Here is a 19,174-nt window from a genome sequence, read left to right on the forward strand (position 1 = left end):
AGATGGAGCAGATTGTATTACACTATAATAGTGGGGTCTTAGGAGGAAGCAACAAAAGCATCTGATTATAGTGGAAATTACGAAATCATTCAAAAACACTTTGGATACGTTTCTCCATGAAAACCTAGTCATGAAAATAGAACGGGCGACGTAGTGTGCAGACAGGCGCAGAATTGGCTTAAGCACAGGAACATTATTGTGCTAGGAGGAACATGTTGGATTCTAAAGGCTTCAGTGCTGGAGCCACTTATTTCTAGCTTATATAAATTATATTGATAAAAGAATATAACTACAAGTTATTTAAATTTGCTTTTCATACTAAATTAAGTTGATTGGCAAATACTCTAGAATCAGTTAAATCTCTACTGAAGGACCTGTATAAAGTTCAGATATTGAAAGATATGCAGTAGATACAGATTAATGTAAATTAATGTAAAATCTTGCACATATAAAGTAACATTATTTTATTTAACTACACAATGTAGGTTTGGCAATAAAACAAATAAGGGTTCCCTGTGAAGCCATCATTGTTCTAATCCACACAGTGTACACAAGTAATTAAAAAGGCCAATATGATTTTACGTTATATAGCATCTGCAGTTTTAAGTTAAGGAAGCTATATAATGCACTTGAAATTAAGTACTGAACATTCTTAAATTCATTAAGGAAGTATCAAGAACATGGTGACAAAGTTATAAAGTGTGGAGCACCTTAGAGACATTTACTGTGGGCAGGAGTGGGAGCTTTGACAGTGTTCCTCAGCAAGCGGCAAGTTACTCCCTAACCTTGACGTACATAACATGTGATTTACCTAGTCTCACCCATATGTGTGCCTTTTAGGGATTACTCTGGGTTTTCTGGTGTCTCAGGGCTTAGTCACACAACTCATGATAAGAATGTCACCAGATAATTGAAAAGTCTCCAACGCAGTAAACAGTAATGTATTAAAATGAAATAATTAATCATCTGCTTTCATATAAATGGGTGGTCTAATTAGGCATCAATTAAATTGTCATTAAAAATGAATTTTAATACTGAAATAGGAATAAAACAGTTGAATTAAAATTTTATTCTGCTTTTTTCATAATCAACACGTTAATCTTTTTGACATGTCTTTTTTAAGAGTTTATATAACTAAAGTAAACTTTGAGATTTTCAGGAGCATGGCACATGGCATAAGTAAAAGAGAGCAATGTGATGTTGACCTGTTACCCTGAGTCCTTCCACTGAAAACAGGGCAATACCCAATGATAATTGTGAGGGCTTCAAAAGGAGGCTACAGTTTATTCTAATAATATTAAAAATATGAAATAAAGAACATCTAATTTAGTTTTTACAGACAGAAAAAGAGAAAAGCTGAAAATTAGCTAAAGAAATCTGTATTAGTATCAATGCAAAAAATGTAATCAATACTGACACTATTATGCAGTAAATTGTAAAGCAACACAATTATAAACTCAATTACAAATTATTTCTAGGATGCACTGTGGTTTATATTTACAGATTTTTTCTGGTGTTTCAACTAAATGGTGTAATGAACTAAAAAAATAAATTCTAAGGGGAAATAAAGGACAGCCGGTATGCTGTATAAAACAGTGATCTTATACAGTAAATTTAATCTTTTAAATGGGCTGTATGTAGCTGTCCATTTCAAACTGATACTAAAAAACTGTATTTGTCCTGTGCATGCAGTGGTTCACATGATAGGGCCTATTCTTTAAAGTATGATGTTTAAAAAAATACATTTAATACATTATTCGTCATTTGTATACTGTGTTTTATATTAATACTCATATATACTGGACATTTGCAAGGATATAAGCTGTCATATCACAAATGCTTATCAAATCAGCATTATAAATTTCAGTTCAGTTTTCCTTGGAAAATACTTTCCTAACAATTCACTTAAGACAGGGTACAACTGATGAGGCACTGTTCTATTTGTATGGAGTTTCCAGTATCTTATTCTTTGCAGTACATATTTATTTTATTGTATTTATGTATTTTTATTAAGTTCTTATATTAAATTAACTTTAGAGTACTGCTGCTTGAGGTAAGGAAATATTAATCGTGTAGCAATGAACTGTACTGCAAATGTCAATGGCAAGTTTACTGCCACCCTCTTTAATGCCACACTGCTGTTTCGGGCAATTTAATTTGCTCAGTGCTAAAAGGATTTAAACTCTTTAACTGTTTCCTTCACAAAACTGACCGTAAAAATGCTGAAACAGAAGTGAATGTAGCCTAACATAGTACTGTATGTTGTGGGTTACTGAAATCCAGCAGTCTCTCATTTACACAACAAATATGTGTGAAAATAGGATAGGAGGGTTGATTGTGAGTTGCAGAATCCATGTTAGGCAAAGTGAAAATGTGTGCCTGGAAATGAGAGCAAGAATGTATAAAGAATGAGGGTGAGAATAACAGCCAAGGCATATCCATGTTTATTATTTGGAGACTGACATTGACAACTGCAGTCTCAGTTGCTGCAAATTTAACCTGTTTTTGTCAAACGTACTTTATTCCCAACTTCTATAATTCGGTGTGTTAAAATGTTCAGTGAGATAGTTAAATTCTTATGTGCAATATATAGAATTTTTCTATAGGCATGTACTGTAAATTTTTCATCTTAAAGGATTTTAATGGACTGAAATGCAGTGAATTGCTTTTTAAGAGCAAAAATAAACCTTAATTAATAAAATGAGTAACTTTAGTATATTATGCCTCAAATGTTACTAATAAGAGGTTAAATATGCAGCATGTTTTTTAAATGTACAGTATATAATTTATAAAGTAGTAATAAACATGCAATGGGAAGTTTGTTTTGCTTGTCAAATTTAATGAAAATGTTTATATGTGATCAGTTAATAAAATAAATGAACACAGATTGAAAGGCCTGATATCTTGATTAATGTTGGAGATTATTGCATTGACAGATCTTCATTTTAAGATTCCACAAACTAGCGACAAGTTTTTTTGACTCGAATCCACTGAAGGAAAGCATTGATGCCTACTATTTAACCCCACTGTGAAAGAACTTTAGAAAACCTAAAATATTTACAGTTATTTAGCAGTTGAACTCTATATGTGACAAGTACTAGGACTGGAACACACAGAGTTTGGCATTATATTGCCTCTTCAGTGATTAGCCCAATAATGATCATTTCTACAAATTGACTGTCTTATAGTAGGACTCATAAGCATCTTTGCACCGAGCAAGAATGAATTCTGGGTAGTTAGACAGTGGAATGTGGAAGGAAATCCCTGCTAACATAGAGAGAATTGCAGGCATTTGACTGTGCCGAGATGCAAACTAAATCTGTTACAGCTATGAGTCTGCTACTCTCACCATGGCGCCCCACTGTGCTGACCTTAGAAATGCAGGACATTAAAAAGGGACTGATCATTGTATTTTACTAGCAATAACTACAGGAGAAAGTAGGGTGAAATAACACCTTTTATTGGCTAACTAAATAGATCATAAATGCAAACTTTCGAGGCAGCTAAGTTCCCCTTCATCAGGTAAGGTGCCTTGCCTGATGAAGGGGCCTTAGCTGCCTCGAAAGCTTGCATTTGTAATCTATTTAGTTAGCCAATAAAAGGTGTCATTTCACCCTGCTTTCTCCTGGATCAATCTATGGCTAACACGGAACAACACTCTACTACTAGCAATAACTGTAATTGTCAGGTGCCTGATTAATAATACTTGCTTTAATTATGATTACTATTATACATTTTGCTGATGATATTATTCTGGGAGACTTACAAAATATCTTATATGTTACAACTGTTTTCAGATTTTTTTTACAGTCAGAGCACAAGCAGGTTGAGTGACTTGGTCAGGGTCAAAATTGGGCATTGGCACATACTGAACCTTCAGTCTTAGAGTTTAATGAGTTTAATGTCCAGTGACTTAGGCATTATACTGTGCTGGCATATACTGTATATATTTACAGCGCTTTGCCCAGTAAATTTCCAAAGACAATGAGCCTGAATTATAGTTGCCGTTGGTTAATCTGGTGTATTAGAATGACTAACTCAGTGCTTTTTGTGTACAATATCTGTAGTTTTTGTTTAAACCTGGCCCTAATACTATTAGTTCACTGGAGCTCCTTACTCATGAGAATGCTATGTACAATTGCACATGACTAAAACATTACTGTGGTTGATCAATTCTTGTTTTTCCTAATGGCCCGACTTTTGTTGATGTTTACTGCAAAATATAACTTCAGAGGAAATTGTATTCTTTTGAAATGAAACTCGCAATCGGTAAAAATAATGTGAATTATTATATTGTTTACTATTATTTTTATTATTATTGTTTTTGCTCTTATTATTGTTTATGATTTTCATTTATTTACATTGTTCACTCTGGTATTACTTTTTGTATTTTTCATCAGTTGTATGTTTGGACTTATTTTTATTTTTTTTTTTTTGCTCTAACCATAGCCAGACAACAAAGTTGTAACACTGAATTATCCATCCATCCATCCATTATCCAGCCCGCTATATCCTAACTACAGGGTCACGGGGGTCTGCTGGAGCCTATCCCAGCCAACACAGGGCACAAGGCAGGAAACAAACCCCAGGCAGGGCACGCACACTCTGAATCATGTTGAACTTTAACTTATTGTGAACAGCAAAGTCTTTTAGGGATTGCACATTTAGGTTATCAATTCATTGAACGTTTAAATTTTGGGGGTGTTTTCTGTACTGGTTGAAGTAGAACAAAGTAACTGCTGGGACTATGGTGTGAAGGCTTTTTAAATGATTGCTTTGGATGGTGCTTACCGACCCACTTCATGTACCGATTTCCTCCCCATGAATGTATTGTAGTGATGTCTTTGCTGTTAGAGAAAAGAAGATATGGGATTCTGAAATGTACATATGCATTAATGCATTAACTGGTTTACTAATAGCTTCTTAAACAGGACATTATCTCTCTTTGTCTCTCCCAACATGACTGTTATATCTGCTTATATAAAGACAGGTACTATGGGAAGAGGCATTATACAAGAAAAGCACCAGTAGTGCCTCATAGTGCAACATTTTGGAATAAGCTTATAGGATAAGGCATCATGAAGAGGATGGGAAGCTCTAGTCCCATAAGGCTGTAATATATAGATTGCTTTTAAAATACTGTAAGTGTTGGAGACTTTCTTCTATACTACATCGTTGCATTTTAATGTAATACTGTTTGCCTGAGGCTCTTATGCTTTTATCAAAAACTTATATAACTTGATATAAAATTACTGCTAATAAGTGTTGTACATTTAAATCTAAGGAAGTACTGGATGTAAAGTAACCAAAGCGTAGGCTTCAAAAGGATATTTATGCCTACATCTTTTTAGTTTACCTTAAAAAAGGTATAGTTTTAACTTTGTAGGTTATTTCAGAAAAGTTTAAAATAAAGAAACCTCAATAAGCCTTAAAAAGAGCAGTGATACTATTGTGGAAAAAATTAAGTCTGCCTTTCCTTCTTTCACCTTTCCTGCAATTTTTCAGTTATCACTGAAGAGTATTCCCTTGAGTGAGGCATCTATAAACTATACCCAGACATTTGGGTGTGGTTGTATATTTACTGTGTAGGAATTTTATCTAATTTCTCCCTATGGCTATGTGGAATGAATAAGACAGTTTGAGTTTCCTTATTAAAACACTGTTATGCTATCTAGAGCTATCCTTAATCAACTCTAAGATTATTTTTACCAAGACTAGGGGACATGGAAATAATGCCTAATGGCTGTATCATTTAAATTAATGCATAATTTGCCTTGAAAGCATTTATTCAGATGAATGATATTGGGGCAAAAAGAGTACTGAATAAGTTTGCTGTTTTCAAATAAAATAGCTTACCCCATAGTATTCTTCAAACAATAAATGTATGGTCAAAAACAACTGTATATGAAAAGGAAAATGTTCTGGTTAGATATGCACAATGTTCTCAATAGAACATTTTCTAACAAATGTAAATAATTAAAGCTGATCTTTTTTTCACACAACTTAAAATGTACAATAGGAACATTGTTTATGGTCCTACTTCATTAATTACTTAAACTCTAAAGGAATTCTGATGTAGCTTCCAGCTTTTCAATGTGGAGTAGTAATGGAAGACCAGAAATAAGGTCTTCAGTGTAATGATATTTTTTGGGAAAATATGTTTTGAGGGTGCCTATTCCTAATAAAAGGAAAGCCTCTGGGAATATAATGCCAGCTTGACTTTCTAACTTGATCCATTTGCAGTTTTTTAATTCACTACCTGAGGGTATATCCTTTCAGGGTTGCCGTATGAAAGTTATTTTGATACTATGTCACTATATGATGACAGCCATCTGTTAACACCCAAGACCTTAATAAGTCACTTGTCTGAAGGTACAGTTGAAGCTAGGGTGTCCTGGAGAGACTAAGAAAAGGCTTAAATGTTGTTACTAGTCAGTCAACCTAATATCCTATTATAAATATTTTATGAGACATAGCTCAGCTATGTTATTGAACATCAATACTGCAATAGTATCATTCTCTTTTAAAAGTTATGCTTCCCTGGGTGTAACACTCGTCAGTAATAAATAAACAATTATGATATTTAGCATTGCTTCATATGCTGAAAGCAACTTGATTTAGTAGAGGTTATTTTGTGGTACCCACTGCAAATATATTGAAACAATGAAAAATAAACCTCTCATAATAACCTAAAGACTCCATAACCCACCCCCATTTTCTCAGTTAAAAGCTAGAGGGTAGCATGTTGAAATACAGCAGAGTGTCCATGTAATGTGTAGACTGGGATTGGCCTGAGTCCTTGTCCTAAAGATACAAATGACCTACCAATACCATTCTTATTGCAGGATCAACTTAAAGACTAAAAATCTCTGGATATTAAAGCTTAAACAACAATCTGACCAACCCAATATATTATAAGCCAGTTAGGCAAATATTATATATTTTGACTCTTGGTATCTCACTATAAAAATACTTCTGACATTATAGCTTACTTTTGAAATCTCTTGCTGCATCTATAGTGGATTCAAATATAAATTTACAGTGCAGACAAACACACTGCTTGTTTAGACATTTATCAATTTTTATAAATCTTCAGTCTAATTCAGAGCCACTCAGATGCCCCTCCTCAGCTCTGCATCCATTTTACAAAGTCATCCTAAATTAGTTGTAAAGTGGATAAAACTAAAAGTAACTTATTCTTTCAGGAAGCTTTTTTTTTGTACATTTCAGGTTTATTTGCAGTAAACAATTTTAATTTGCACTAATCATTCCATTCAAAGATCCTACTGGTTGATTGATCCAAATTGTAGCAGGATTTCCTGTGCCAATGGTTAAACCTGCAAATGGTGATAGTAATTTGTCTCAGGTTCATTTGGCATGTCTTAAGCCTGCTGAGGCATGAAAGATAATCTTTGACGGCAGGGAGGTTGAGGTTAAGTACGCTTTGTAAAAGTTATTGGGGTTTAGATTGGATAACAAATGGACTACAGGCAGGGAGCATATGGCAGGCTATTCTGAACAGTAGGGGGTGGCACCGCGAATCATGTTTTTTTTTGGTTCCTGCTGGAGCAAATTAGATACAGTTCCTCAAAAATAAACTTCTAAATGACCTTCTTTGATAATTGTGGAAAGTGGATTAGACTATGGTGATTTAATTATGATTTTGTATTAGTTATATTTTCACAAAGTATTCAGTTTAATTTATACTTGCTGCATACGTTGCTCTTCTCTAGATACAGGTGAGCACTAAATATGCATATATAAAAAAAATTATGCAACAATGCAGTCTTTTTAAGGGCAGCAAGTGAATATCAATAGAGCAATAAAAATAATTTTTGTTCTCTTTGCTGTTGTTCAACTACTCACCTCCTAGGCATCATATTGTATGCTATGCTTCATACTACCATAATTGTACAATGACCTGGTGCTGTTTCTGCCACACTAGATGTCAAAGAATTTGAAACACTCCGTTGTTTCATTCCTGGGCCAGGCATTGCATATAAAGAGTGACACAGCTTGACTGAACAATACTTAGGTTTTTTTTTCAGTTTGATTCATCAAGCCATTTACATTTACAAAATTAATAAAATCACAAGGTATTTAGAATTTTTCATCTGTCAAATCGGCTATCATTTTAAATAATACATGACAGTTTTTTCTCTTTTAATTCATTATTTTTTTTTACAGTTAGTCTCACAAAAACCTTTCTTGTACATGTTAATTCTCTCACTCTATAGTCTTTTTATTTGTAGAAACAGATATTCCTATACTTAGGCATCTTGTAAACTTTCTCTATCACAGATAAATTCCCAGTAAATTCTCAGGTAAATAGAATTCATGTATAATAGCTCCAGGTAAATGGGTGGCAAGATGTGTAAAATGTCATCAACCACCATTATCCCAGTTTTTTGTCAAAGTGAAGAGTAGTGTTTATTCTGTTACAGCTATTTTCCTTTTTTTTTGCATGATGTAATTCAAGTCTCAAATACAATTTTAAAATAAAGTGATACTATGAATCAGAAACGTGAAAACAGCAGAGCCAATATGAGACCACAAGTATTGTAACTGCAAGCATTTTTGCTGTCAACAAAAGTTAAACAAAACTCACTTTTACTGTAAATAGACATGCATGGCACACTTTCCTTCTCAAGTGCTGGACCACCACCTAATCTAAGGTATCATATTGAAAGACTGTATCAGGTGATATATTGCTACCCAATAGTCATGTCTACGTGGGTATCCCTGTGTAATCTGTTTTTCCTCCCAAATTGCCAAAGGTGTAGTTTAGTTTAATTGGAGACTATAATTGCCCCAGTGTGAATGAGTGCAGCAGTGTGTGGGTAATTGCCCTGAGATGGACAAGCTCCATGTCCATAGTTGTTTCCAGCCTTGTGCTCAGGATTGCCAGGAAAGGTTCTACCACTTATACAGCCAATCGCCTAACCCATGCAATCTTTGTGTATGTGGGATGAAAAAAAGCAGTACCTGGAGGAAAACACACTTGAGACACATTGAGAACTCCACGTGGACAAGGTCTGGGCAGAGGAATTGAATCTAGAACATGTGAGGCAGTGATACCACCCACTATGCCGTGGTATTTTTAAACAAAAATACTTGTTAAGCATGTCCAATTCCACATTTTTGTGAACATTAAAGTCATTTGGTCGATGTTAATCATAATTTTTAGCTAGATTAAATTAAAGGTTACTGAATTTGAAATAAGGAGACCACCGCAGTTTATAATTAAGTTCAATCTTAATATCTAATATAGCACCTTAAAGGTTATAAAACAACCTAGCATTATTTAAATAATATGCAGTTCATCATCAAATATCAGTCTTGGCCATCATCTTGATAGATTATTTTGTGTTTTTTGAAAGAAAGAAAAAATATCCTGAGTGTAATTGAATGAAGGAAAATTAGATAATTTAGTGAATCATTCTTCAGTAAGTAAACAAGATCAGTCATTGCACATATTGTAATGTTGTTTACCAAAGTTACTTTGTTTTTAATTAATAAATATTTACTGAGCAACTTCTTAGAAAAATTACCCCTGCTGCATTATGGATCCATGAGACTGAGTTCTAAAGTGAACTGTGGAGTTTGGACATTTTCACTGTACATGGTGTACTCCAATGCTCCTTCAATATTTCAGATATTTATATGATACAGTAAATTTATTAGTGGCTGACAGGATTTGATGTTATTTCTAGGGCTACAGTAAACATACTTCAAATTTATTGGCTATAATTGTTATTGTAATTGATTCTGATTCTGTTATCTACTTTCTCTGATACTGTACTTCCACACAAGGGTTATAAGTATTATTTGGTAAATCTCTGCCCACGTGTCATATCAGATTTATTGGGTCCCAGGAAGTATGGAAGACAGAGCACCATCATAAGGTACTACATGCAGTTAACATGATTACAGCTTGCTATCAAAATGTAACAGCTAAAAGTACATTATTTAGGAATAAAATGTCATAAGTTAGTTTCTACTGTTTGGGGCTTGTGCCTGATGAGCAATGAAGTGAATCATGGAGCTGTCAAAGAATAAAAAAAATAATTTCTGAACAATTCATGTACTGTACTTTTGCAAGTTGCCTAAAGAATGTTGTAATGTCATTTGTATTGGTCAGAAATCTGTCCTTCATGCTGGTCCAAAGCACTGAAGCATGATGTTTCTAAAAAGCACTCTGTGTGTGCAGTGATTCACAGATACTGTACATTGTGTTTGGTCTTGCATTCGTAAAATGAGCCAAAATGGTGTAAGGTTTACTCCTTTTCTTATCTTAACTTACTGTTTTTGTTTCAGACTGTTTATGAATATTTTAACAACAGTATCTGTATATGGTGATGTAATATTATTCATTTTGGAAAATAACTTCCTTTAAGTACACCTGTTTACAATCAGTATTTCCACTATGTATATATTGTAAAAAATACAAAAGACAAAGATGAAGAGTTGAGGCAACTCGAAGGCAGATGACGTATAATTGATGGAAAAATGCAAAAAAATATGTTTAGAGGCCTTTTCAGACAGGAGTCAAGTTATCAAATAACACAAAGATGGTAGTGCTGCTCCCTAAGAGGAAGCTGGACCTGAAGGGTATGGGCCAGGAAACGGTGACCTGGAAGTGATGCCACTGGGACTAGCAGTTGTCCGATCTGTAGGAGAGAAAGGAGGAGAAGCATTAGGCAACAGTGCCACTCCTTTGCTCGGGGTAGAATTACCGTTAGATGAGCTTTCAAGTTCTCTCCCAAGCACACGTGTGACAATATGTAAATGGAAACTGAGTGAATGAAGTGAATACTAAAATTAAACATAACAAATGTTTTTATATTTTATTAAAGGCTACAAGAGCAACTTTAACACACCACTGTGCTTCCCTGGGGGATTCCCTGGGTAAAGAGAATGAGCTGGCACTCATCATAGATGGACAGACCCTGAAATATGCCCTTTCTTTTGAAGTCCGCCAGTCTTTCCTTGACTTAGCACTGTCTTGTAAAGCGGTGATCTGTTGCAGGTAAGATGAACACTATTAAAGCTTCTTTTACTGTTATTCAAACTATCAAGCGTGCATTATTTTATAGTGTCAAAAATAAATCATAGTTTATGTAAACCATCTAATAATGCTTTTAAATAGTAAATAATGATTTATTTATTCCAGTTTATAATTGGAAAGTGTAAATTACCGGTACTTTGAGTAACGCCAAAATGTGTTTTTTTAAGCTTTATTCAAAGAGTCAATCTGTAGAGTATATATTTGTAATAATGAGCTGCTGAACTCTTTTGAAAGCAAATGTTGGTTTTAAGTGACTCCTATGGCAATTAAAAAAATATTAGGTGTTACTACTGAAAAGTCTGCTTTTGCAGACTACACATTCACTAAAACTGGTAAGTTGCTTTCAGTAGTAGAAAAACAATGTTTTTGTGACAATCATTATATTTAAACTATGTCAATGGACCTTACAGATCCTTACTCCTCTTCAGGATTTTGTCCGTTAGGACATTCAGTTTTGTTTTATAGTATCATACACTGTTTAGATCATTTGTTTCCCTTGTTAAAAGGAATGCTGATAAAAAGAACTATAATAATGTAAATTTCACATAAAGTGGGTAATACTCAGATGTATTATATTCCTCAGGTATGTCCAGTCTCCACTAGTGCTCCTAAACAAGCTATGAACAGTACACCTCCCATGGATGTAACTAGAGGGAACTCTCACTAGATTTCTTTATATCTCAACCCTCGCCACTGCTCATTGAGCACAGAGAAAACAGTCGAGGGTGGCATTGACACTTTTTTCTATTCATCTTGAAACAAGTTATGTAATCAAGACAACCTAACAATATATAATCTATGACTCAAACCCTGATGCTGTTAACATGTCGAGAAATGCATTATCCTCAGCCACATAAACTACTCCTGAGTTTCTGATGCTTCTGAACACATCCCCTGTGGATAACTTGTCAATTACTTCCACTTCTTGACAAGCACAGAAATATAAGAAACCTAAAAAGCAATGCATTCCTTGTTGGCCACTTTTGAATGACCACATTTAACATACATATCCATGATTATTACTGCTATTTTTATTGCTTTCAGTACCTTTCTCTTGCATTGCAAACAGCTGTACATTGTAATTTGTCTGCAGACTTCTATATTCTTAAATATTATATGACTTTAAAATATGATGAATGAACTGGAATTTAAAGTACAGGTTCAATTAACTAATTTTGGTACTTTGATGAAGGCTATAAAGAAGAATAATATATTAATTAGAACTATTCAGGTTTCAAGTATTAAAGTTTATACATGGCCAGGTATTAGCATGATATGAATGAATAGCATCACAAACAACAGCATGAAAAGGACAAAATGAATGCATAACACAGTGTTTCTGTTTTATAGTGGTTGAGTATATCTGAATCTTAAATGTTTCCTAATGATTTCTTTAAATAAATGGCCACTGTCAAGGATAACTTCAAGGCTTATCAGAAGAGTCAATGGATGTATAGTACCTGGCAGAATTCAAAGAGCAAGTACTAAGTAATTATCTTCTTCTCTCCTGCTGGAGGCTCATTAAGGAAGAGTTCATTTTTATTTCTAGCAGTTTTATATGACGACAGGTGGGTGAGGAGGGCGTCTGTGTTTGCTGTGGCTTGTACCTATTCCACTGATGCAGATAATATTTCAGCTGTCAGGAAATCTTTGTTTCTAATCTTATTACCACTCATATATCATTGAATTTTTTATACACATTTCTGTTGATCAGGATAGTGGTAGATAATTATTCAAGTAATCAGGATGTGTTGCAATAATTTAATGATAGCTAAAGTTACTTATAGCTTTTTTAAGGAATATAAGCTACCCGGATGCTTATTGAAAAACTGAATCAAATGAAATGGGGAATATATAGTTATATATATTAACTATATAAATATAGTAGTAATAATATAATTATAGTAATATATTTAGGTCAGGCATCACTGTAAACTTTCTTTAGTGCTGGTAAGTTTCTTTTAGATAATGACTAGAGAAATGAGTCCAGCAACACTGAACAACTGTTCACCACTGTTGTGATGTCTGGCAAGAGACACTGCGAACATTTTAAATAGCAACCAGCAGATGCAATATAAGTCTTTTGCCAAGCCTATTCTGTAAGTAGGAGTCTGTCATATGTTTCTAAAAATGGCAAAATACCAGAATCTAGAATTGCAGTCAAAAAATCAGCACCATGCATGGTGCTTTTGTTACCACAACAACTGATAAACAACATTTCAGTACTCAGTGTGAAAAACATAATAAAACAGAATAGCATCAAATAGATGCCAAAAAAAAATAATAATAATAATGAATGATGTGCAGAGCTACTGAAATGCATGAAGTAACATACTAAGCCCCAAAATGAACTGCAACAGGCAAAGAAAAAAATTAAAAACAAAGCAAATTATAACATGACCCTTCTATGCCCATGTGTTTTGCCAGGAAATTTGGTTTAAACATGTTCCAACAAATGAGGGGCATGAACATTTGTATAGTGAACTCATGAGCGACTCTAGTGTCAGCAACCTTTCCAAGTTATGAAATATTCTACTAGATAGACCCACAACAGTGATAATCAGGAATAAACTCAATTTCATAATTTTCAGAGACATCCACATCAACTGGAGAAAAAGGAGCAGGAGACTTAAGAACAAAATAGGGGCTATAATAGATAGGTTGTAATCTAAAAAAATGAAAAGTGTAATGAATTTTAAAATAGGCTGGAAGAAATAGACTATAAGACACCTGCCCTACTTTACCATATATAAATTTTCTTCTAATTACGGCTGTTCCCGTTAGGGGTCGCCACAGCAGATCATTTCTTTCTATATCTGCATCTTGCTCTGTTACACCTATTACCTGCATGTCCTCTCTTACCACATCCATAAACTTCCAATTAGGCCTTTTTCTTTTCCTCTTACCTGGCAGCTCCATCCTTAACATCCTTTTCCCAATATACCCAGCATCTCTCCTCTGCACATGTCCAGACCAACGCAATCTCGCCACTCTGACTGTGTCTCCTAACCTTCCAATCTGAGCTGTCCCTCTAATGTGCTCATTTCTAATTATGTCCATCCTTGTCACACCCAATGCAAATTTTAACATCTTTAACTCTGCCACCTCCAGCTCTGTCTCCTATTTTTTTGTAAATGCCACCGTCTCCAACCCATATAACAGCTGGTCTCACTACCGTCTTATAGACCTTCCCTTGCACTCTTGCTGGTAACCGTCTGTCACAAATCACTCCTGACACTCTTCTTCATCCACTCCAGCCTGCCTGCATTCTCTTCTTCACCTCTCTTCCACACTCCCTGTTACTAAGTACTGTTGACCTCAAGTATTTAAACTCATCCACCTTTTCCAACTCTACTCCCTGCATCCTCACAATTCCTCTGACCTCCCTCTCATTCGCACACATATATTCTGTCTTCTTTCTACTGACCATCATTCCTCTCCTCTCTGGAGCATATCTCTACCACGCTAGCATCACCCCGACCTGCTCCCTACTCTCTCTAGACATCACAGTGTCATCCTCAGACATCATAGTCCACAGAGACTCCTGTCTAATCTTGTCTGTCAACCTGTCCATCATCATTTCAAATAAAAAAGAGCTCAGAGCTGATCCCTGATGTAATCCCACCTCTACCTTGAATGCATCCGTCACACCTACTGCAGATCTCACCATTGTCACACCTCACCCTCGTACATATCCTGTACCATTCTTGCATACTTCTTTGCCACTCCCAATTTCCTCATACAGTACCAGACCTCCTCTCTAGGCACCCTGTCATATTCTTTCTCTAAGTCCACAAAGATGCAATGCAACTCCTTCTGCCCTTCTCTACACTTCTCCATCCACAACCTCAGAGCAAACATCACATCTATAGTGGCACTTTCCTGGCATGAAATCATACTACTGCTCACTAATCATCACCTCACTTCTTAACCTAGCTTCCATTACTCTCTCCCATAACTTCGTACTGTAGCTCATCAATTTTATCTCTCTGTAGTTACAACAGCTCTGCATGTCACCCTTATTCTTAAAAGTCAACTGCCATCTCTCCTAAACACCTCTATGCTTCCATAGGTATGTCACCTGGATCAACAGCCTTTCCATTCTTGATCCTCTACAAAGCTGTCCTTCCTTACTCCCTCCTTGCTAATCTGTTGCACTTCTGATTCTCTGTCTCCACATCATCCAACCCTCTCTCTGTCTCTCGTTCTTTTCACTTATCTCTCTGACTATCCCACCTCTTCTTCGACAACCTTTTTCTCCATATACTCTGCTGTACTTCCACATTCCAGCACTAGGTTTAGTTATCCTCCATCCTCTGTCCAGATGTCACACCAAGTAACATTCTTGCTGTCACCATTACTACTTCTGCTGTAGTTGCTCAACTGTCTGGTAACTCTTCACTGCCACCCAGTGCCTGTCTTACCTCCTCCCTGAACTCAACCTTACAGTCAGACCACCATCCCATGCTGCCTAACTATGCTTTCCCCTGACATCACTTTGCAGTCTCCAGTCTCCTTAAGACTGACTCTCCTGCACAGGATATAATCTACCTGTGTGCATCTTTCTCCACTCTTGTACATCACCCTGTGTCCCTCCCTTTTCTTGAAATACATATTCACCACAGCTATGTCCATCCTTTTTGCAAAATCCACTACCATCTGACTTTGTGCATTCCTCTTCTTGACACCATACATACCCATCACCTCCTCACCTCCTCTGTTCCCTTCACCAACATGTCTATTGAAATCCGCTCCAATCACCACTCACTTTCCCTTGGGTGCACTCTCCAGCACTTCATCCAGCTCACTCCAGAAATCTTCTTTCTCATCCATTGCATATCCAACTTGTGGGGCATATGCACTGACATCATTCATCATCACACCTTCAATTTCTAGCTCTGTCTGACACCCTTTTCATCTCCAAAGCACTCTTTTGACATACTGACATAACCCCTACCCCAACAATTTGAAACTGCCTCCAGTGCACCTGGCCTTACTCTCCTTCCATCTGGTCTCTTGCACGCACAATATATCAGCCTTCCTTCTCTCCATCATATCTGCTAACTCTCTCCCCCTTACCAGTCATACTGCCAACATTCAAAGTTCCTACCCTCACTTCTGCTCTCTTTACCTTCTTCTTCTCCCCTTGCCTCCAGACACACCTTTAGCCTCTTCTTCTCATTCTTTGGCCAATAGTAGCCCAATTTCTGCCAGCACCATGTTGGCTAACAGTACTGGTGGCGGCTGTTTTAACCTGGGCCTCGAACAATACAGTATGCAAATCTGTATTGTTGTCCGCATATTGATTTGTCAAAATTTTACACCGGATGCCCTTCCTGATGTAATCTTCACCCCCATTTATCCGGGCATGGACTGGCACTTAGAAACACACTGCTTTGTGCATCCCCTGTGAATGGGTTTTATCATATATAAATATTATATATTTTGAGATAACATGATGCCAGTTTACAGAACTCTCAGACTGATGTCTCATATAGCAAGGCACAGTTTCTGCCGGGTTAAATTGACTTGAAAAAGTGTCCAATGGACTTTCCTGGTATTTATACACTGTATACCAGATGTTTATGTTCAGTATATATACCAAATGTCATTAGCCAGTTTCTCCATTCCTTGAAGGCTAAGTTTATGGCCACAACTCTCGATCACCTGCATTGTAATATTGTTTGGCAGGCATCAGTTGTTTTTAGAAGAGTGTGTGCAGAGATGTAGAGAATCTGAGTTGGAAAGCTTCTGTGAAAGTACTGACCCCATCCCAATGCCAGAAGCATCTATTTCAATAATGAACTGTTGTGTATGATATGTATGTATAAGAACTTTTGCTGAGGTAAAAGGCTTGTTTAACTGATCAATGGCTTCTAGGTTCCAATAAAATTTCTTGTTAGTTTTTCTGGTTAAAAACATTTTGGGGATTTAATGGTATAGAAATTTTTAATAAATCTTTGAACTTGCTTTAAGCTTTTTTGGGGATTTCCAATTGGCAACTTTGGTACAAGATATTTCATAATCAAGAAACGAAATTGTTTCTAAGAAACTTGCATTTTTCTAATTATACATAATAAACGATTCGTAACAACAATTGGAAAAAAGATCACAATGAAGTTACACCACATTCCAGGCTATGAACGCAATTTTCAAACCCTACTTCTCTGCAAACCCTACATTTGTTAGTCACATAACTAATTTTGCAAATATCCTTACCTTCATTAAACATAAGGAGAAGAGACTCACACTTCATTGTGACTTAAACAGAAACGTAATGAGGGTTGAAGATTGTTATGTAAAATAAATAGTTTACCCCAAGGGCCACTTAATTTCTCTTTATTGCTTCAGCAGTAGACTCTCTATATCCTCTTTTTGAGTTACTGTATATAGTTGATTATGTCCAGGGTATAAACACCTTCTGGCATTTAAACATTACACTACAGTATTACTAATAGACAGACAGAGCTGTATTCAGATAGAGAGTATTCGAGCAAACAGTAAATACAATATACGGTTTTTCATACACTGCCAGCATTTGATTGTTGTTGTCATTGCAGCTGGCATAGTCATCCATAGCTGAAATGCATCTTGGAGTCATTGTATATTACCAGCATGAAAATAAGAGATGACATATGGGTAAGAGTGGCAGTAATTACTTTTATGACAAGTGTGGCAGACGCTCCTCTGGTGGAAGCACCTGGGTAGAGGGCATATTCAGGGCAATACCTCCCCTGGAACACAAGAGGGCAACCCATCTGGCTTACAGCAGGACCACTCTCAACCATGTTGGAGAGTTTCTAAACCCTGGGTTGTAGCACTTCTGCCACACCCGGAAGTGCTGCAGGAAGAAGATCTGGGAGCACCTGGAACATTTCCGAGTGCCCTATAAAAGGGGCAACCTCACTCCATTCGAGGAGCCAGAGTCGGGAGAAGGTGGACGAAGCTTGACGGGAGAGAAGCGAAGGTGGCAGACTGAGAAAGAGAGAGGAAAGGACTATGTTAGCTTATTCATCCTGTATTGAAAGTGCTGTGAGCGTGGTGAACAGGAGAAAGTGTTGCCCATGCGGAAAAGAAAATAAAGTATGTGTGCTGGACAGTATTGGTGTCTGCTTGTCTGTGTATGGTAGGGTGGCTGGTACGCCCCCTGGTGGTCCACACCAGTTAAAACAGACTTTTCGGATGACTGGAGAGCTTTAAGAAATTTGTATGTTTCTGCCAGTAACATACATAGCATGCATTTAAACAAAATGCTCCATTCACCTATGTCAAGCACAGTGCACTGAAATCCAGTACCAGTATTGTGACATTGTCCACAATGACAAAAAGTTATTTCAGTGCAGAAGAAATCCATTGATTTAATTCTGCACCAGGTTTTACCTATATAAAAGGGAGATTTGAGGCTTTAATTGGAACATATCTTGGATCATGTTTTTCAGTGCAGCTCCTGCTCTTGCATTCCTGAAAGCAGAAAAATTGAAAGGACAGAATGACAGTATGAATACATGTGCAAACTGAGGAATAACATTTTTTGAGTATCGGAAGGGTTGAATAAAAGTATTGTCTTGCTGAGCAAGTGAAGCATCTCATCAATTGCTCTTATTTCTGGTTATTCCAGAGAATAAATTTACCCATTCATGTCATGATTGAGAACCTTGCAAAATTTATTGAACAATCCATATGTACTTGTTTCAATTTTTTATCTGTCATTTTCCCTAGTTAAGAACAAAAGACTGGATCTTCTCAAATTATAACTTTAGACATTTACTTGACTTTTCTGAGTTTGCATTGATTGTTTTATTTGTAGCAAGAAATGATAAGTATGTTCAGGTGAATTTTCTGAATGTACTATAGTACTAGGGTGTTGTACCGTGTTAGCCATTATGAATGTAGAGAAAAGCCAAGCAAAATGACACCTTTTATTGACTAACTAAAAAGATTACAATATGCAAGCTTTCGAGGCAACTCAGGCCCCTTCTTCAGGCAAGATGTAATACAGAGACTGGAGTTCCCTATGTTTATATACACACACTCTAGGACAAGAAACAACATTGGTAAATCTTTAAATGAGAAATTTTAAATGTAAAAAATTAATAGATTCATTCA

At 36.0% G+C, this 19,174-nt stretch overlaps 1 protein-coding gene across 5 annotated transcripts in view; it reads left to right on the top strand.

Moving 5' to 3' along the window:
- Positions 1 to 19,174, top strand: part of atp8a2 (ATPase phospholipid transporting 8A2) — a 429,846-nt gene that overhangs the window by 291,627 nt on the left and 119,045 nt on the right. For all 5 annotated transcript variants that reach the window (XM_051926384.1, XM_028799509.2, XM_051926385.1 and 2 more), the window contains one exon: positions 10,857 to 11,029. In XM_051926384.1, the coding sequence (XP_051782344.1) occupies positions 10,857 to 11,029 (173 nt within the window). The remainder of the gene's footprint in view (positions 1 to 10,856; positions 11,030 to 19,174) is intronic.

This window comes from Erpetoichthys calabaricus, chromosome 4, assembly GCF_900747795.2.
Source record: "Erpetoichthys calabaricus chromosome 4, fErpCal1.3, whole genome shotgun sequence".
Classification (NCBI taxonomy): Eukaryota; Metazoa; Chordata; class Cladistia; order Polypteriformes; family Polypteridae; genus Erpetoichthys; species Erpetoichthys calabaricus.